This window comes from Macrosteles quadrilineatus, unplaced genomic scaffold, assembly GCF_028750875.1.
Source record: "Macrosteles quadrilineatus isolate MER2022 unplaced genomic scaffold, UCM_ALF_1.0 Scaffold_10__1_contigs__length_6754688, whole genome shotgun sequence".
NCBI classification, from domain to species: Eukaryota; Metazoa; Arthropoda; class Insecta; order Hemiptera; family Cicadellidae; genus Macrosteles; species Macrosteles quadrilineatus.
Genome location: NW_026542603.1, coordinates 906744 through 928963, shown reverse-complemented (window position 1 = coordinate 928963; position 22220 = coordinate 906744). Strand labels below are relative to the sequence as shown.

General features: G+C 36.3%; 1 protein-coding gene across 3 annotated transcripts; it reads right to left on the bottom strand.

Moving 5' to 3' along the window:
• Positions 1-7385: 7385 nt before the first annotated feature.
• Positions 7386-19747, bottom strand: LOC129004714 (gastrula zinc finger protein XlCGF57.1-like). Of its 3 annotated transcripts, XM_054433290.1 has the most exons (3): positions 19603-19747; positions 9504-11396; positions 7386-8223 (listed from the first exon to the last, which is right to left on the bottom strand). In XM_054433290.1, exons 2-3 carry the CDS (start codon positions 11158-11160, stop codon positions 8192-8194), a joined length of 1689 nt encoding a protein of 562 aa, XP_054289265.1. In that variant the 5' UTR covers positions 11161-11396; positions 19603-19747; the 3' UTR covers positions 7386-8191. The 3 variants fall into 3 exon arrangements, with proteins under 3 accessions (XP_054289265.1, XP_054289263.1, XP_054289264.1); XM_054433288.1 differs by lacking the exon at positions 7386-8223 and having other exon boundaries at positions 8709-11396; XM_054433289.1 differs by lacking the exons at positions 7386-8223; positions 19603-19747 and adding an exon at positions 19543-19569 and having other exon boundaries at positions 8709-11396.
• Between the last annotated feature and the right edge of the window lie 2473 nt (positions 19748-22220).

The following is a 22220-nucleotide window of genomic DNA, read 5'->3' as shown; positions in this document are numbered from 1 at the left end:
GTTTTGCACTTCCTCGGAGGAGAGTATCCATAACACTTGCCATATTTTGGTTAAAAAGTTTGGGTTTAATATTATGTACACAATTTTAAATACTAAAACTAACTTTATAATTTGCAAAAAACTGATACGATGTTGGTGTACAAACTCTCTTGGTGGTGTCACATCCATAACTAACACGATGGCATTAGTCCTTGAGATAACATAACCATGTTAGAGGGTGGGGTATCATGCATACCCACCCATACATATGTTGTAATACAGGCCTCCTGGAGGCTTGTCGCAGCTACTCTGCCAGTCCAACGTCCAATGGCCTGCAGGACGGAGACAAGTTGAATGAGCAGCCTAGCGGAAGTTACGAAGCTAACGGTGTCAGCTGACACACAATGCTAACGTACACAATCACCCATAAATGTGTAGATGTCAATTAGGAACTTGTGTTTGTCCTCACACGGACATACACAAGATTTATTTTAATTTAGTATTTTTTCTCAAGTCATATATAGATTTTATTTTTATTTACTATACATGACTTGTACGGTAGCTTCGTAACTTCTGCTAGGCTGCTCATTCAACTTGTCTCCGTCCTGCAGGCCATTGGACGTCGGAGTGTGACTGGCAGCGTAGCTGCGACAAGCCTCCAGAAGGCCTGTATTACAACGTATGTATGGGTGGGTATGCAAGGCCAAGGAGTTGTTGTCATTCATACATGTTTTCAGATTAGATAGTACCGGTAGCCGAATGTTTGTATGACTGCAGATAACTAACACTTGTTGTTTAAGTGTTCTGTTTACCACATCATTATCTCTGAGGGGATAAGAGCTATAATTGCTTTGTCAACATGTTATCGCTACAATATTTCAGTTCTGCTTATATCTTAGTCGCGGTTAACAGACTATTACACCAGTAGAGTTAGAAATATTAGATATCGTGTGTGTAGACGTAAGGGAAATAAATTAGTGAAATCAAAACTATATTATAGATATTTAGAACCTAAAAAGTTTAGTGTTGAAAATACCATGTCTTATGGTGGTGATTGTGAATCAAGAAAAATTTAAGAATTAACTTCTGTAGATGAAATAGAATTATTTAATACTCAAGATATAGCCGACGCATTTCAAGACGATCCAGACGACATTCAAGAAAACCTATGTCAGAGCCATGATATCCAACATGGGACCAAGGAATTGAAGAAAAGGAAAAACAGGGACAAGAAAGAAGATACTCCAGTTCAAGTGACAACTCATCCTACCATGAAGAGGCAGATGAAGGAAGGTCAAGCAATTACTACATCCAGAATAACAGAGACATCAACAATGGTACCAACACCGAAGGGCATTATATCGGAGAATACTGCGCAGACAATAACATCTCAAGGGATCCAGCTCAGAGCCTACCTGTTGGTTGTGTGCCAAGGGATCTTATGTCTTCATTATCTGCTTCTAACAGTTCTTTGGACAGAGGAGATGGATGATGGCAGCCGACGATGTGGAGGTAAACGAGATACTGTTAATAGAGATAATAGAACTTATGGATTACCTAATAGAGATGATGAAGAAGGAGTGCCAGAACGGTCATGGCAACAATTTGTTAAGAACATGCTTAATTACAAATCAAAATACATTATTATCGAGACCTACCGATGCCAACACCAGGGAATTACTGAAAGTTTTATTGAACTCCTTAAGGATCAAGATAAGAAACAAAGTATCCCATTTAAGTACCGAGAAGAACAATCCTACTTTATTAGCTACCTTTCCAGACCAAATTTTGACCACTGGCACTGCCTCCACCTCTGTACTTGGAACTCAAGTAACTGCTGTTGTGGAAGAATCTCAAACTGGCGTGATTACCCCATCATCTTCAGGAAAGCACTTCCCCTCATCCGGTTGGACCACGAAAGCCTCCTCAACATCCTCCTTTATCACCTGGAAGAACCAAAACAAACAGTTTTCGGTGAAAAATCCGGACAACCATGCCGAGTTTATTGCGAAGGTGGAACTGTACAAGAGGGAGGAAGTACAACATCTGCCCCCCAGGACTGGTGGAGGTATGCGGTTCATTGTTCCAAGATCCAACTGGACAGGCAGGACCCTCATGCCGGACCTCGGCCAATTATACCCATCAAGTGGAAGATCTTTGGGTAAACAGGGAGAGCGGGGAACACAAGTTGCCTTGCATAATAGAGAGATGATAACAGTGAAGTCTCCACCTCCACCCCCTCTAGCTGTGCACTACAAAAAGAACAGTGGCTGGTTTTAATGGAGAACTTTGCAAACCGTAAGTACAGGGTCAAGGTGTCTGATCTTGTGCTTCTAATGAAGCGTTTTCTGGTATGTCCTATGAATGGTTTGCCTTATAGTAAAGATTGGTCCAGAATTCCGAAATTGCAAGATGTAAGTCATACAGGTATGTTGTTTGAAAACACCATGTGTTATTATAGGTCAGAGATAAATGACATGTCAGCAAAAGAGCTGTATGATTTACAAACAAAGGGCTTCTCGCTAAATACTCTGCAGGATCATCAGATTTAATCAAAAAGGTCTATTGGTCTACTAAAGAATCTGTATTTATGTTGTTGGACCTCTTACACTACCAATTTGATTCTGACCTTGAAGAGGCAAAAAAGTTTCTAAAAACAGTATACGAGATTTTTGAGAAGACCAGTGGCAAGCAAAATAGTAGAATCGTAGGAGATGTCTCAAATCAAAGGAATTGAACTTAGAATGGCTGAAAAAATTACGTTTTTTTCTTCTAATTTGAAGTTTATTGTTTTGTTGAAGGAATGTTTAACGTGAAATAACCACATTGACTAAATAATAAACTATTCAAGACTCAAGATTAAATGGAAAACTTCTGTTTTGTTTTGATTTCAAACCATATGTTAAAGATTTATTCTAAACTTTTTTGTTTATTTACTAACATTTTTAATTTGAGATATATTGTAGTGTTTAATCAATATTTTCTATGTAGTGGACTAACCTCAACGGCCACTCTTGGAAAACAACCTGGGAATAAAGATGAAATAGGTTCGTACAGGCAATATATTTGTTCATTAAGTAAGTGCAGTGTCAATTTCCAATGGGCAGAAAAACAATATTGTTCGTAGGAGATTTTAACCAGGTACTGCCTTTAGCTCCAAGCAAAAAAGGTTCAAATAATATACCCTAGCATGCACGGTGGTAAAGGGAGCATCCATATAACAGTAAAACCTTGAGGTATTTTCCATTTCTTAACCAAAAATTTGCATGTAGAAGATGCTGATGAGATATAATTTTGTAATTGATTTCGATAACTGGGTAGCCTAATAGAATCGTAACCAGTCGCAAAATAGTTAGGAATCAGCCGTTGATTAGGCCCTTTTTTGATAAAATATGTAGTCATTACCTGTAGGAGGATTACCACCACATAATCTTACACTACTCTTATAGTTTTTGTTTTTTTTTATTGATCAGAAACAAATCTAGTTTTAAGTTTGGTCAATGAGATGTCTTTACCTTTCATTAATTTTTTTAAACCTTTACAAAAGGAGCACCAACTTAGACATAATAACTGGGTCGGGGTGCTAATTTAGCAGTTTTGACCAAGAACTAAAGCTTATCTCAACACACCTTTATTTGCCTTTTCACATTTTACGAAGATAATTTCTAATAATTTAATCAGGGAAGCCTTTTTAGCATCATCAACCAAAATACCAATGCTACCTTAGGAAACCAATATTAATTCACAAACATGTTTGCTGCCTTTAGCGGAGTTAAACCTTTGTAATAATTCAAATATTTTATTGAAAATAACATCAACAAAAGCAAACTATAACAAACAACAAACTGTTTTTGACACAACAGAAATCCTGTACTGGGATATCTATCGTGACAAATAGATTCTAAGTTTTTTTAGGTTTAAATATTACAATAATTTGTTTTACATTTGAGCTTTTTAGGGACTAATGTCCCTACAAGCCACTAGTGGTTTGTTAATGATTTGGGCTAATGGATTTCTAAATGATGCCACTGACAAGACTCATATAGAAATGTGGGAAATATTAAATAACAGATATAACTGAAATAATATGTTCATTAGAGCCTTATTATGCGCGGCCACTCGAGTCGCGCGCGACCGCCAGTCGCTTGGGGTAGCGACAGATGTGGCGAGGCCACGCGACTGACCGAATGTGTTACAGACATACATGTAGTTTCTCAGAGTGAATAAGTAAAGAAGCTGAACGCGTCATAAACGTAGACAAAACAAAAGTATTGGGAGGCAATCTGTTACTAAAAGTAAGAGCTCAGGGGTGTTTTTCAGTGTTTATATGATGATTTCAGAGATGACGACAAGATGTATTTTGGTTGTTTCCGGGAGAACGAGACGTTCTTTTTATAACCTTTTAGGAAGAATATGAGGCGACTTATCCGTATCACATAAGAAAATGAATAATTTTATTTCAGCTAGGGAGAAGCAAGCACTTACCTTAAATTAAATATTATAATGGTGGTTGACTTGATTTAATCATCCTACTAATAATGTTATAAATGAGAAAGTTTGGATGTATGGATGTATGTTTGTGACAAGTAAACGCGAAAAATACTGGGTCGGATTGGGCTGAAATTTGGCATGATGATAGCTCACATTCCCGACTAACATATAGGCATATTCTTATTTCAAAAATCCTTTCGGGCTCCGCCCCAGTGGCTCTGCAGTTTCCCATGTTAACCTTATGAGTATTCATATTTAAAGGAAATTAAAGAAACTTAGCCAGCTGTTTCAACTAAAAGAGTTGGTTCTATGATATGCAAAAGCATTGAAAAATTATAAAATTTACCAACAGGGTGCAGCACTATTATTTTTTATTATTATTTACAAACATAGCTAATTTGAATTAAGCAGCAACAAAAAAACTGTGATACGCAATGAGAACTGTAAAGGAGGATTGCCAGTTTTTTACAGTTTGTTTTTTTATTTCATGAATAATTTGTGATATTTTGCGAATTTTTAATAATCTATCTTTCTCTATTGTGTAGGTGAAGTGATAGAACATGATGGCTATGGTAGATGTGTAATACTTTTGTAATTCTATAGCATAACGTAAATTTTAGGTAGCAAATTTTCTCAAACCGTGTCTTCTCACATTGCAAACGCAAAGATCGAGTATAACTGCAATAAGCATTTTATACTTATATGCCAACCCCGTACGAAGGACGGGTAATCTGCTAGTAATATTAATACAATATTAGCAGCAAAACTCGGCGTTGCCCGGGTCAACAAAGTATTCACAATAATGGTAATAATTGAAGAGTTCACAATGGCCTCGATGCCTCGGTCTAATTTGATTGTAGGTACCAGTAACACATAAAAATAGTTGTAGGCGCAAAAAACCATTTAAAAATGGCGCTGTAAAAATAAATGGTAGCCTACAGCTCAATAACCATTCTGCCGGTAATACAGCTCTCAGGGGATATTGCAATTATTAAGCAATTACATTAAGAGGAAATTATAATTTTCTTTAGGATCACAGTCAAAGAGTGACATGATTTGGAAATAGCAAAATCTATACCGGTAAAACTAGAAAAGATTTGTGCCCTTCGCATGGAGTGTCACTCTGTATTAGTTTTGTTTGTAACCTAGAATGATAGATGGATATGCTACACACTATAGTAAAAGCAGGGCCAAAGCAAGGGGGAAGGGTGGGCCACTTGCCCTAAGCCGCAAATTTTGGGTGGTGGCCAAATTGAGGTTGCTGTATATAATTTGGTTTAACCTTACTATAGGCCTACATAAATGTATTAAAGTGGCCTAGCCAATATCAAATATTTATATGAATGCAGTGGTGAGGTGCAGGGATGGGAGCGGAGGACATAAAAATTCAAGGCGTTTAAAGACTACTTAAGGACAAAGTGGTTTCTATATTTACATGTTTAAAGTGAAGCCCACTCTACTTCTGATCCTCTCTCCGCAGTTGAGGTCCCAGGGGGGGAGGTGGGAGGGGAATATCCCCCCGAAATATTTTAAATTTTATTAGCTAACATAAATACTATTATCCTGAGCATATTTTAGAGCTCAAATACATATAAAATACGTTTTTAGGATTTAAATTCCACTTTTTTCTGGGGGGGGGACCCCGCACCTTTTTTTTGTGGAGAATATTCCATACCCCCAGACCCCCCCGGTGGTCATTCCCCCCGAAATGAAATCCTGGGACCACCACTGCCTCTCCGCTCCTTGATTGACCCTATATTTTACATAATATGTAAAAGATTCTATAGCCATTGTCTATTAATATAGACTCTATTTATATATATTTATATATATTTTTCTTTAATTGCTTTAACTTCTTTCTATATTGTAGTGAACTTAATGTTAATTTATAAAACTCGGAGACAGAACCTATATTAATAGACAATGGCTATAGAATCTAGTTTGTTTCCTTACAATCAATGACGATAATCATCTTTAAATAAACCTTTAACATGATTTTGCTGGATTAATTAACATTTCAAAATGGCTGATCCAAGATGGTTGCTGAAAAAATGTCATAACCAAGTTAAAATAGGTAGACAATGACTGATGGTGGTGTATACTTATCTTTATCTAGAACTATTTTGAGATTATGGTCTTAGTTTGTAAATGCACAATGTTAAAATGAGCTAAAAATAAAGTTATAAAAAGCCCTCCATACTTAATATACTTTATACTTTTCAATGAAATGGCGACCATACAAAGTAGGTATTTTAAGCCAAGTATATACAAATGGAGATGAGTGTAGTATGATTGGCGCAATCTTGTAGTCTTATTAGTGACTAAGGCCGACTTACTATTGTACATAACCTTGGAATGGATCAAGTTTTAAAAAATGGATTGTGGCATTAAAATTGTAAAGATCTAGTTGGAAAAAATGGGTCACAACTCCACCTTTACATCCGAAAAAAGTATTTTGTATCCAATATGGTGAATCCAAGATGGCGGCCGGAAATTACCACCTAGTCAAAATGAAGTACCCTACTTACTACCCAACAAAGTTTGGAAGTGGTCTGGGATTTATATAATTATTGAAAAATGTAGAAAAAATTCAGAGGGGGGACAATTAGAAACTCACCCTGTATGATAGTATAGAAGATAGTTTGAATGTATTAAAATTAGGAAATATTGAACACAAGTAATTTGATTAAAAATAACAAATTTAAGTATATGAATTGACTGGGTAGCTTGAATAGTTAGTGTTGCACTTGAAATCTAATGGTTGCCGATTTAATCCCAAGCATTCTGCTCTCTAGACCCAGATGTTATAATTCTATCAATTTGCAAGATGGTATTTAATAAAAAGACCAATGATCGATAGTAAGACCAGATTTAGGCTGCTCATAGTTGATTTGGACATAAACAAAAACTATAAGTACGGTAAGTAGAATATACATTTATTGTCACAATATTTTAGGGTACATAATATTTACTCAAAATATATTATTGGCTACGCTACAATCAACTACCAGCATATGTTTGCAATGGGAATTTAGATTGAGCCTCAGGGGGTTTCCCATAGCTTATGATAATAAAAAGGATAAACTGTTTCTACGTAATGATATGTCACAGTTTTATTACAATTTTGAATTTATGTTTGATACCTTAATTTTCTTTTCACCACACACCCTATAACAAAAGGTGTTAAGCATTATTCCACAGATATTGGAACTGAAACGGTATAGATCATAAATATAATCAAATGTCGACACTAGCTTAAGGTCCGTGACGTAGGAAGTGGTGAAGGAAGTAGTAAAGGAAAGCAGTCTGGAGTGTGAAAACTGTTTATGACGATTAGATTAAGGTATCTGCATTCCTAAAATTCTATAGGAAGGGGGAAAACAGTTCCGCGACGTAGGAAGTGCCGAAGTGGTGAAGTAAGTAGTAAAGGTGAGCTGTTCGGGGTGTGGGATCTGTTTAAGACCATTATATTAAGGTATTTGCAATCCTATGATGCTATGGGAAGGGAGGGAAACAGGTCCGAGACGTAGGAAAGTAAAGGAAGTAGTAAAGGCAAGCAGTCCGGAGTGTGGGAACTGTTTATGACTATTAGATAAAGGTTATTTTTTCCAAAAATGAATAGGTTTATAAATTAGAAAACCAGATGTCAGGGCCAAAAATTCCGTTTTATCTTATATCCTGTTTCAATCTCGCGCACGGTTTAAAAATTATATTTTAAATTTTAGGATAAAAATCCTGCATAATATGGAAACACTGAAACAAACAAAGTAGTATTGTACAACAATAACATCTTGTCCAGAGTTAGAACAGGCTAAGTCTGGTTAGTTTAAGTAGCTAAGGAAAATTAGTAAATATGTGTCCAATCAAAACAGCTTTAGATGAGAGTGACAGTCTATTATCATACTAACAAAGTACCTTGCCTAGTAAAAATTATGTGCTAGGAAATGAAACGAGGAAAGGCTTCCTTTACATGTGATTGTGTTAATTTGAAGCTGTTGTTAGTTCAGTCTAATTATACTATAGATGTTTCAATAGTGTGCCAAGTGGTGCAAACCAAAAAGTACTATATTGGACAACTTTTATGTCACGCTCGCTAGCATTTTTTAATAGACAAGGCCTATATTTCACAGAGAAGAATTTTGCTCCGCTCCTTGTACGAGGGCTATCCAGAAAGTAGATTACGTTTTTGTCGGTATCCGCTAGGGGTGGGGCTAGCGCGTCCATCTTGGTGTTAGTTTGTTATGCAGCTCAGTCAGCATCTAGCCGTACTAGTAAGAGGTTTCTGCTGTATTCCGTTGAGTTACTGTGACAGTTGAAAATTTCTGTGTTAGTTGAAAATGCCGCGAACTGTGAAGTGCGTGCAGTTATAAGGTTTTTGACTGCAAAAAAACGTAAACCAAAAGAAATCTATCGGCAACTTTGTGAAGTTTATGAGGAAAACATTATTACTGAAGGTGGAGTTCCTCAGTTGGCCACCAAATTTAAAAATGGCCGAACTAACGTTCACCACGAAGAGCGAAGTGGAAGACTGTGTCATTGTGACTGCCGAACTTGTCAAAAAAGTCGATGCCGATGTCCCGAAAACTCAAAAGTTCACAATAACAGAACTCTCTATGGGTTTTCCAAAACATTTCGTGAAGTTTGTTGAACGAGATAGTAACCGAAAAATTTGGTTACCAAACTGTAACCAAAGAGTCCATTCATTTTTTTCCCACACTTCACAGTTCGCGGAATTTTTAATTAACAAAGAAATTTCAAAGTGTCACAGTAACTCAACGGAGTAACAGAAACCTCTTACTAGCACGGCTAGATGCCGACTGAGCTGCATAACGAACTAACACCAAGATGGTCAGCCCCGCCCCTAGCGGATACAGACGAAAACGTAATCTACTTTCTGGATAGCCCTCGTATATTAAGTCTTTACACTGAATGAGTTAATATATGATCAGTTAATGATTCACTATCCCTAAACGATCTGATACAAAAAATGCAGTGGAAATGTAATTTCTTTGAATTTACTTTATTAAATTTACCTCTGACTCTTGTAGTTTGACGTAAAAGTTTCTTAATAAAGACTGAGTGAATGTACTTATGAACCAACAGATGCATAACAGCATTTTCCTTTGATTTGTAAACGTTGCAGCAGATCTTACAAATGTGAAGATTTTCACTTATTTTTTCTACCTGAGTATTTACATTATATCTAAAAAGTTTGCTTGGAGTTACTTTTTGAGCCCAGGATTTAGAATGAAGCAAGATATGTTTCTTCAGAGCTCCTCTTCCAAAAAATTCCCGACATAATTTGCACTGTAAAAGTTGTTCAGTACAATATTCTTCACTGTGACTCAAAAACTTATTTGTTCCAGAGATTTGTTTCGGAAGATCACTGTTACTTGATTCATTCAGTTCAGGTTTCTCACTATGACACGAGATATGATGACTCAAGTCCTGATCATCTTTGAAAATGGAGTTGCAAACAGAACACTGTGAATACATTAGGTGAGTTTTCAGATGGTTCTTCTGATGCAACTTCAAGCTGAAAACTTCATTACAGATATAACACTTGAGCGGTTTGGTTTCCAAGTGTGTCTTGATGTGATCCTTAAATGATTGAATTTGATAAAAGGACTTGTTACAAATATCACATCTAAATAGTTGCTCACTTACATGACATAATTGGTGAGCCTTTAAGGTTTGCTTAGCAGCAAAACTCTTGTCACACAAAGCACATTGGTAGGGCTTAACTCTGCTGTGAGTCTTCATATGAACATCCAGTCTACCTTTTATCGTAAAACCTTTGTTGCAAATAGAACACTTATGAGGTCTTTCCCCAGTATGATTGAATGTGTGAACCCTCAACAATACTTTTCGGGAGAATGCTTTATTGCAAACATTGCATTTGAAGGGCCGTTCTCCACGGTGTTGTCGAAGGTGATAGTGCAGTTGGCCGCGGAATCTGTATTTTTTGTCGCATTGAGTACACTGGTAAGGTTTTTCAACACTGTGAGTTTTCTTGTGGCATCTCAGGGATTCAGCAAATGTGTACGTTTTTCCGCATTCTTCACATTGATACGGGCGCTCACCGGAATGAATCTTCATATGGACCTTTAAATAACCTTTAAACACAAATTCTTTATTGCATACAGGACACTTTTCAGCTGGTCCATTCTTCTCATCATGGTTTTTAACGTGTCGTTTAAAGCTTCCATTATGCCGGAATGATTTTTGACAAATTGGACACTTGTGTTTTAATGTATCAGAATGAGTCAATAAGTGGATTCTTAAACATTTTTTCTGGATAAATGTTTTATTACATATTTCACACATGTGGGGGCGTTCTCCTTTATGCCTTTGTAGATGTTCCTTGAACTTTGAATTGATCGGAAAACCTAAATTACAAATATTACAAACAAACGGATACTGCCCAGTATGCTTGTACTGGTGAACTTTTAAAGCACCGTTTGTACCAAATGTCTTATTGCAAATGGAGCATCGAAATTCAAGCTTCTTGAGTTGTTTTGGGATATCTGTATCACTTTTAGTTCTTGAAATACATTTAATGGATCTGTCTTTATTTTGATCTAATAAGTCTTTTGCGTGCTCTAACATGTGCACATTTAAACTATTCACACTATCAACTGTTTTATTGCAGAACGCACAAATAATTTCCTTAGACACTTGTTGTTCCATTGTCTTAACAATTTATAATTGTGTTTGTAAAAGTAAATACCAATAACATTTTTCTATTTATTTCTTGGGGAAATATGTCAACATATTTTTTAGCTTTTTTAAAGGAGAGATTCCAAACTACAGTAAAGATTCAATTTATTGATGCAAGTTTTCCAATTGAATAATTTTTTTTGTTATTTGTTGACCAACATCAGTCTATTTCTGCTCAAAGCTTCTTTTTGATCCATGTTCACTTCCTGTAACAGAGAAAATAAATTAGTCTAATTGAAGCTATTCTTATTAATAGGAGACATTTTGTAATTTAGGCTTCAAGTTACAATTTCGGCTCCATCTAACTTTTCCATAAGGGGGTCGAGGTTTCTTTGGAGTACGGAATAACCCTTAGTAAAGAAGGGTATCCCGAAAAATGTAGGTAGGCCAAATGGTTAAGATGCACAGTTTTATACCCTTTTTAAATTGTTTTTAAAATTGATTTCAAATCAAATCAAATCATTTATTATCATGGACATTTACATGCATTGACATTGTCAGTGGAGCAGAACATAAAATTTCAATGTTCATTGTCTAAATAATCAGAGGTAACTTGGGTATGAGTCTATGTTGTACAAATTCCTTTTAACTACAGGGTTAACAATCACAATAGACTATAAAGAATTTAACAAATGAACAATTAACAAAGTTGAAGAAAACAAAAATAGACTATATAGAAATAATTAACAGCTTTGGATACAAAGTTACAGACTTATCACAGGTTGTTCTAGGAACTCTTCAATACTGTAAAAAGGATTTCTTAAGAGCCAGTCACTGAATTTTTTTAAAAATAGTTTTTGTGGATACTTATTTACATTAATAACTACCTTTATAAGCTTTCTTACACATAACAACATGGCTATTTAAAGATTTGCTCAAACGGAGGTGCTGGTAACTTATTTTATTTCAAAGCTTACTTAGGCCTGCTGGCTACTGTAGGTGTAATCCTACAGTGTAATCCACCTGCTGTACAGCAGGTGAATCACCCATTGTTTAACACTCATTCTTTGACATGGTCTGGTGGTTTATTTTAATGTTACGTTTTTACTGCAAATCTTAAAAAAATATGTTTACATGGGGTTGCATAGGCAGAGTCAATCCCCTCCTCTCCAGCCATATTAATGGACACCCATGTTTGACCTATATACTCCCCCCTCCTCTGTATCCACTGTACCATCAGGGTAATTGTATATTGTACTAGACTTATTACAAATCAATCAACTTACAGGTAACTTCTTGTTAAGAAATTATATTACAAACAGTATACAGATTATCGCCGTGCAAAATAAAACATTTAAAAAGACAACAATAAAATTATGTTAGCTACTATATTCAACGATGTGTGCTGTAATTGTTGCGAGATGGGTTTTGAAACGTTCCGATTGTTTTATCTATTTGTCATGTTATAGAATGCTTAACTAAGTCTGTAGTTGAAAAATTACCATTTGTCTCTAGGAGAATTAAACTAAGGAGGGGGCACGCTCGAGTTTCGTTGAAGCCATCCCAACCGCGCACCGTGCTATAGTGTGGGGGGGAGATACTGTGTTTAGAGACATACATAGTAAAATTTTTAAAGCTAACCAAACTCACCAGCCAATAAGGACCGTTAGAATGTCATATTAGGCATTTAGTTACTGAAATAGCAGTAGGCCTAAAGTATTTAAAAGATTTGTTTAAGACTACGCAGATCATGCAAACAAAGAAGTTCATTAAGAACCAACTAAAATTAGAATTGCAAAATCTAAGAGGAAGAATGTGTATTCATGAACCAATAATAAATCCTAACATGATCAGATATTTTTTTTTATTTTTTATTTTACAGTTAAAGGATGAATGTTTTTATTTTTTCCCCTACTACTATTGTGTTAATATTGAATACACTCCAATACCATAATCCATTCCATAATCCAATTCCTAATTCCAATTCCATAATTCCATAATCCTATACTCAAATCATAAAGAAATATAAGTACCGGTATTTGAACATTTTTTGTATAAAAATAAATCAAATAAGTTTTAAAACTATAAAATAATGATAAGTACGCAATGTGGCATCAGAGGATGCGAGAACTGAAAGATTTCACAATTTACACAAAGATTATTTGATACTTCTTAACAAACATCAAGCTATCTAGCCTATGGCTCAATATGACATACAGTAACAAATTGAACATTCAATGGCTAAGGAAATGTTTTACTTTTTATGTTCATAATTAATTAGAATGGCTGTGAGTGTAATAAATGAGGAAGCCGCTTTGAATTTTTTCTTGACTTTGGCTATTTCAAATTACTTGCCTAGCACATAAAAATGCATTAAAAGTAGCAAAAAAACTGTATTGAACATTTGAGAAAGTAGTAAGGAATGGTAATTTAATTTTAATTTCACAATCTAAATTGGATTTTAATTTAAAAACTAAACTTAATAAACTTGGTTTATAAACTGCAAAAACTAAAAAAAGTTAAAGATCAAGTGGGAAGTGGGTCAAGTGAACGCCCCAAATTACACAAGTTAGTACAACTTCAAATTTGCTCAGCTTATTCTTTGAAGTGTTTGGTATTATGTTTTTTTATAAAAAAAAAAAAAAAACATGAATTTGTAGCAAGAAAGAGCTGAAAATGAGCTTTATTTCGGTTTTTAGCGAATTTCCCATATAGGGAATATTAGCGAATTAAAAAATAACTAAAATTATTATTCTGTAACGTTATTTCAATGAATAAAACCAATAAAAATCAATGCATATAACTAAGCATCCTTTCTAGAATATTTTATTTTTGCGACAAGTTTTCAAAAAGCGACTTTTAACGTGCTCTCACTCGCACACACTCTCCATCTCTCTCTAAACTTCCTTTTGCCGCGCTCGGTAGAATTCGTCTGGTCTTGGTCTTGTTCGGGGAAATGTTCGGAGTGAAATTTTGCTGAAATTTATCTCCCTTCTCCCTGCTCGGTTCGGGGTCTTGATCGGGGAAAAGATCGATAGTGTGCCGCCTTAAGCGAATTTCCATCCACCTGGCTGGAATTCCACTTAATAATTCCCTTAAATTGTCAGATTTATTTCCTATTTAAATATCATTAATTTTAATAGGTACGTAGGTTTACTGCTACAGGGAGACAATAAGGTGTGTTTTACTCAAATATTAATAGCTTAGTATGAACTAAACAAATTTTCCAAATTTGATTAAAATATGTCCATAGACAAGCAAGCTGCTACAGTTTATTTATTCTCCATAAGAATAACACATTTTAAATTTACACTTTTTTGGAAATTTTTTTCTGTAACCGTTAGGCATGTACAACAATGCTTTAATATACTAAATTATTTGTTTTTTAGAGGTCAACAAAATGGTCTGGAAAGAAATTGCAAAATGTTACCTATGTTTTCTAGGTGAAAAATGGGAAACCACATTTTACCTCATAAAAGCCCCCATAAACCCCTGTTCACATTGTCCGATCATGCTGGTTCGCAAAATCGTTAGAATGAATGTAGGTTTACACGTTTATACCAAATTTCAGCAACATTTTTGCTTAAGTTATCGTGCTAACGGACACACATTTAAAATGTAACTATATAAATAAATATTTATATATATGAATTTGAACGGATCGTGTTTTTGGCCTTTGGGGACCTCAAAACGAAAAAGACAATCAGTCCCGGGTCCAGGTCTTACCATGAGACCTATGGTAATAGCTCATTCCCTATATGGAAAATTCACTAAAAGCATAGTTTGAAATACCTTTGGCCAAGTTTTTATATTTTTTTTTAATAAACAAATTTATTATCACAGTAGACTCCCTCTTATCCGGACACCTTTTAACCGGACATTGGTTTAACCGGACTACATTCGGCAGAAATGACATCTCTTTAACCGGACAATTGTTATCAGCACATCGGTTTAACTGGACTAGATCGGCAGGAAGTGGGCGGTGCTAAGTGATCACGTGTCTAAATAAAATGCTCTCTTATATTTAAGTAGAATAATACTGTATACAGTATGCATTTAAACGGTCCGTTCTAAAAATTTTTGGGGAAGTCAGTTTAACCGGAAAAACTTTATCCGGACTGGCCTCGGTCCCGAGGAGTCCGAATAAGAGGGAGTCTACTGTAGCTGGAAAGCCACTTGACCGGGGCGTACACTTACTCCACTTGACTTAAGTTAATATGGTTTTTTTTTAATACTCCGACTAACTATTGGTAAATAGTCTATATTATTTTTATTTTGAGAAACCCTTTAGGGGAACACGAATAAATTGATTATTTATAGATAGGCTTACATCATACATTAGGCCTATTTATTTCAAAAACTGAATTAAAGTAATCATATGTTCAAAGTCCGAGACAATTCTCCCAATTTTGATCTCCAATAGTAGCCTAAATAATAACTTAAATAACTTAATGTTTGCCGGAAATAATTAATAGATCAAATATAAATTCCACAACCTTGTCTTAATTGGATGTTACCGGTCTCCAAACATTGGAACTGAAATGGTTTTCCTGGAAAAACTTAACAACCTACTCAGACTGCACTCGACAAGAGCTGACCAAATCGTAATTTTGGGTGATGCCAACTTTAATATCTTGAAGCCGGAAGAACCAGGAGTAAAACATCTTAAAAACATTCTAGCTGAACATGGCTGCTACATTTACCACATTCCAGTGACAAGGAGAACACCGACCTCAACCTCAAGTATAGATGGATGCTACTCCAATATCCAAAAGTATGAAATTGAGACTAAAGCGTATAACACGACAATATCTGATCACCACTATCTGGTCTGCAAAGTAAAAAACAAAAATAAACCACACCAAGCAACATATAAATACACCAGGAATTTGTCTAGGGTGAAATTGGAGCTGAACTAAGGGATCAACTGAAACAAGTTGATTGGGAACCAGTCTTCCAACCAACAACAGTGGAGGCTAAATACAACAACTTTATAGAAATTATTCGACTTAACATGGACCACGTAATGCCAAAAGAGCCTAAAAAAATCAACAATTCAAATAAACATGTCTTCTGGGACAGTGAGCTAATTAACCAAAAAAACACTTTATGTGCAGCGCAGGATCAATATCATCAAACAGGATCTCTAGAGGACAAGTGCAAATTCCAAGAACTGAAGAAGAGGTATGATTTTGAGGTAAAAAGTAGGAGACAAAAGCACACCATAGATAGAATCACACAAGCCGAAAACAAAACAAGAGAATTGTGGAGGACAGTGAACAAGGAAAGAAGCAAATCATGTAACCAAACAAACCAGATTAGCCTAGTCAACAATAGTAAAACTATCACAGATCCATACCATGTCAGTAACATTTTTAACAAATTATTTGCTCAACAAAGTAACCAACAGCATACAGGCACAGGTGCGCCACAAAAGGAAAGCAATACAGGCCTACCCCCGCTTTCAATGTTCAAAAACCTCTCAGAAATCGAACTCGACAAACTCTGGAACAAAATAAAGTCCAACAACTCAGCTGGTTATGACGATCTGTCTGGGAAAATCCTCAAATTTTGCAAAACCAAACTTCTAAAACCAGTCCACCACATAATAAATTCGTCCATACAGCAAGCCGTTGTCCCCAGTAAAATGAAAATTGCCAAAATTTACCGAGTATTTAAAAAGGGCAAAAGGTTGGACCCCAATAATTATAGGCCTATCTCAAACCTACCCACCATCTCCAAACTGCTTGAAAGGTCAATCCATAATCAGCTAATAGCCTACTTGGAAGACAACAACCTACTTTCTGTTATTAGTAGGAAACTTTAAGACTTGTTTGGAAATTAAATTTAACTTTTAATAGACAGAACAGAACACAACACCAATACAAACTGAACTAAACAATTACACATTATAAATAATGTCATATGTTTCATGATTTATATGACATTATAAGCAGGCTTATTGAAATTGCTTTAACACTTTCCCCTTGCCAGCATGGGTTTAGGAAGGGATTTAGCACAAACACAGCAATAGCTAAGCTATGCAAGGACATAAATAGCATCTGGGAAGGTAAAAAAAGTGCAACAGGAATTTTTCTAGACCTGCAAAAAGCATTCGATAACTTAGACTGGAATATTTTTATGAGCAAACTGCAACAATTAAACATTACAGACAAAGCCCAGCGTTGGATTGTAGACTACCTTACAGACAGACTCCAGTTTGTAGAAATTCAGCACCAGCAGCAAAACACTGTATCAAGCATCAAGTCAAGTTTGAGGAAGACTACCAGAGGCGTTCCACAGGGCTCGATAGTTGGTCCACTGTTTTTCCTGATTTATATCAACAGCCTACCAGAATCATTCAACGGCAACATAAATTGTATATTATTTGCAGATGACACAACCATAGTAGTACTCACCAACCATCATATTGACAATAGTAACCTAGTAAACTCAACAATTGACAGCGCAGCCACTACGTGCAATTCTATGAAACTTAATATCAACAAAGCTAAGACTGTCCTCGTAAACTTTACTCCTAACAACAAAAACGAATCTGGTGGCAATTGGCATGACCTCAGCATACCCCTATCGCGCTCAACAAAGTTCCTCGGAATATATGTCGATCAAAATCTCAGCTGGCAGGACCACGTTGACTACCTCTGTGGGAAACTATCTTCTGCACACCACGTTGTTCGAAGAATTAGAGCCATCGCCAATGAACCTACAGCATTAATAGCCTACCACTCCCTCTTTTGTTCACATTTGCGTTATGGGATTGCTGCATGGGGATCCACAGCGGACAGGAACATGGAACGCATCCTCACCATCCAAAAGAAGACCATAAGGACAATCTTTCAACTGCCAAATCATGAATACTGCAAGCCGATTTTCAGAGAACACAAAATCCTTACAGTTATATCCCTGTACCTGTTGGAATCCATCACACTTGCAAAACAATCGACACCTACCCTGAGATCAGAACAACATTCATACAACCTCCGCAACACACATAACATAGACCTGCCACAACATCGATTGCAGAAATTCAACAATAGTCCTCACTATTCTGGCTCTTACTTCTTCAATTTATTACCACCACAACTCAAAACCATCAAAAAACCTGTCACCTTCAATAGTAAACTAAAACAATACTTAACATATAGGCCATACTACACAGTCTTCGAATTTATTGTGGAGCACACTTTCCAACACCTGAGACGTGAATAGGCCTACAAACCCATCATTCCCCTGGTCCCAGGAAGAAGTTTGACGATTCCCCGATCCCTGGATTGTGGAGAAGACACCGGATGGTAAAAATGGTAAATGGTAAATACCATTGGATAGGAAATTTAATTTAGGCTACTTTAAAAATGTCACTGGTAAGTAACACGGGTAATTTAAGTTAGTTTGGCGGCAATTTTAATTCGAAACAGCATGTGTTATGTAATCAAGTAATTTATTGGTCATTAAATAATCATTGATTACAATAGACCTCGTCAGAGACACACATATAAAACAATAGCGATACATTATCACAGTCACATTTTAGCATACAAAATAGAAAGGCTCATATCACAGACGCTACGATAAATAAATAGCTGTACAGTTAAATAGATAGAAAAAAACATGCATAGAGTTATAAGATTAATACTGAATGTTTTCCCCTATCCATCCCATTACATAGCCGCGGCTTATATTTGCTACTCTACGGCTCTGCATGTCCCTCAAGTGTTCTGCTAAAGCTGGCTTCACGGCAACATGTATATCTCTATTTGCGTGCCCTCTCCTTAATGTTTAACCTCCTAGATTTGTCCTGAAGCTCTTTTGTAAATATAGGTATAAAAACATAGGCCTAAGTGTGTAACCGGTACCTATAAGTTATCCCACCAATACAATTTTAGATAAACTTAGGCTAACCTACCTAGTGTTAAGAATATCTTACGTTTCAAGTCACTATTTTCTTTGCGTAGGCTATTTGATGAATTTTGATTTTTGGTATTTGAGCGGCACGCGCCCTATATTACCCTTTCTGTAGCCGCAATCCTAAGTAAACCGGGTGGACCGATGCTTCTAAGTGAACATTACTAGTCAGTAGCACTACGTCTGTCGGCCTATCCATCGGCCTATCCGGTAGGTAAGTCAGTTTAGTACCCCTCTAAATCTAGGCTACTTGTTAAATTTAATGTTAATAAAAATAAATCTGCTATTTAAAGACAATGCCTAAAATCTTATCAGGCAAATGGGAATTTGCTTCGTCTGCAAGTTTACTGTGCGGGTTATTTATGAATTAATTTGTTAGTACTGTAAAGATTTAGGGTTCTAGGGTTAGCCTATGTTACTATTTTCAATGAAATTTACTTTGTTGCATCCAAAACAAAGTTATTTATATGTAACCTAAAACTATAATACCTAGGTTTAACAGCTTTATTAGGTATAACTTAGGTGTCTAAAATCGTAGAGTGCACACACCATATTTTCAGACTTATGAAATAAATTTTCTGTCTTCAAAAATGCTCCCTTTCGAGTAAAAAGAGTCAAACAATAACAACACCAGCACCAGCACAGTCTAACCATAGATAAAACGGTTAGTCTATGGTCTAACAGACACCAGCCTCACTACTCCAACCAAAAATGATAAAACAAGACACTGACATAAGTCATGCGATGCGAGCGAGAAGGATTAATGAGTTCAGATTTAGATTTGATTTGAGAATGGAATGAGTGACGGACTGACGTTTAAGTTTAATTGTCTGGAGAAAAAATAAATACAGCTGTGTCTGAGTCATAGAACTATAAACATATGGTCTGAGTGAGACTGTTGGAAAATCAAATAACTAAGTGTTATCTTTGGTTATGACTAACCAAACTTTGTGTAGCTGTACGAGCTGTACTAAAGATCAAATTATCGAGTTAAAAGTTTTAAAATAATTATCAGCTGTTCTCTAACATTTAAATTAATTAAGATTTAATCGCAGCTGGTCCCTCTTTTGTTTTGGTTTTAATCCCATGTTATTTAAATAGGCCAAAATCGTACTTTGAGGGCTTGCCAAGGGTTTATGGGTCAACGCACGGACTTCAGACCCTCGAAAGGCACATCTCTCATCTACACGTTAAGGGCTTTCAAACAACTTACAAAACATTAAAATTGAGCCAGTGGTTCGGGCTGTAGGTCCGTCAACATTCATGGAGAAGGAGGAGGAGAAGGAGAACACGGAAAATTTGCGAATTTTCAAACTAGTTTTTCTTGGCTCAATCACAACCGTTTTTAAATTTTTTTATTTTTATTTTGTTGAGAATGAGTGCCCCCATCCAGTAGATGAACAATTATTTTAGCTTTTGTTTCTTCAGAGCTAAAGACGAGTAAAAAAGCCACTTTGTCACGTCATGTACATATATATATATACATATACATATACATATATATATATATATACACTGCAGCAGCTGCGTACCGCTGGGGGACATGGCGGGGCGGAACGCTGCCGAGTTCCTTAATATGTTATTCGTTAAATGATCAACCATATTTTGTAACCAACGCAATAGTCATTATTGTTTCTACGCACTTATTTATTACTCATTAAACAATGCTAAATGCTCACATTTTTTTATAATTTCACTCCATGGGTTTTTTTTAAGGGAGAGGATGGGAAATGCTTTTACGCATATAGGTAGCGACTAAGTGTGAGACTCTTGAATTTATCACAGACTACTCACTACAAAACCCCCTCTGATCTGTTGGACACAGACCTGGAATTGTTTGTCACATTACTTCAAGTCAGTCCAACATGTGACCTAAGCCCTCAGGGCTCTCGCCGTTTCTGGCATTTGGATACTTACTTAATGACCTACGCCGCATCCCGGTCAAGGTCGAGCTTCTTGGCACGGAGAATACCCTGGATGTAATGTAACACACTGGTCCAATTGTCTTCACCCTCCGTTATCATCGGTATGTGGTATGACCGTGTTCACCGTCAGCAGTCCTATACTAACTGTTGAGCCTCCAGGCAGGGCCTTTCCCAACGCTGGCGGTGGAAAAGGGTATGTTCCACGTCATCGGGAATGCCTGGGCAGTACAATCGGGTGACACGGCTTTGCTCATCCTGAACAGGTACGACCGGAAAAAGCCGTGACCCGTCAGAAATTGGGTTAGGTAGAAGTCCACCTCTCCGCACCGCCGATTAACCCAAGGTTTAACTTTCTGTATCATAGGCCTGATCCAGCGTCCGTAGCGTCTGTTGCTAAAGGCGGTCGTGATTTGACACGTATGAACCACGGCCACCATTAACTACAGGCCGCGGCCTGGTAGAATTGGCAACGTCGCAAGTGGTGTTGTTCGGCGAAAGACGTCGCATAAGATAACATGGCAGACAGGTGACATCAGCTCATTAATTCGCACTTTATTGATTTAAATTTAAATTTATGAACATAAATGTATTAAAATATTGAAAATAAAACCCACAGAATTGGAAACAGAAACAATATGAATTAAAACCTATATCTGTACATTTTTAAGCGGAGTAAATATTGTCATAGTCCAGTAACCAATCTTTCGTAAATACACAAATAAAATTAGCTGCTTCCAAAACAAAAACAGCTGTTACAACACCACTTGCGACGTTGCCAGTTCGAAGGCCGCGGCCTGTAGTTAAAGGCGACCAAATTCAAACTCGAAAACTCGGTATGGAGTTAAAGTCGTCCGTAGTATGGGCCGTAGTTATAAAGAGCTTAGGTGGCCGATTTTCAAACTAATTCAATAAGTTATAGCATAGTATGGTACATACTGAGAATAACCAATGATATCCTCCGTCTAGTGTCTATTGGTTTTTATTGTTATCTGTACTATGAGGAGGAGTGTACCTGTACGAGGACGGAAAATGATTTTTTTCTGAATCAAAATTATAGAACGAAAACAATTCATTGTTATCTGATTAATTTCAAGTTCAAGAACAACATAACTTATGTATAGAAAAGTAAATAAAAAAATCGACTACAGCTAAAGTTCTAAAGACCTACAGTACAAGCAAATGAACCTCTGATTGATATCACAATTCGCCAGTCCAGTATTAAGCCAAACTAGTGTACATACT

What these genes read in the sequence shown, in the direction of transcription:
- LOC129004714 (XM_054433288.1), bottom strand. Translation starts at nt 11,160, where the DNA reads ATGGAACAACAAGTGTCTAAGGAAATTATTTGTGCGTTCTGCAATAAA.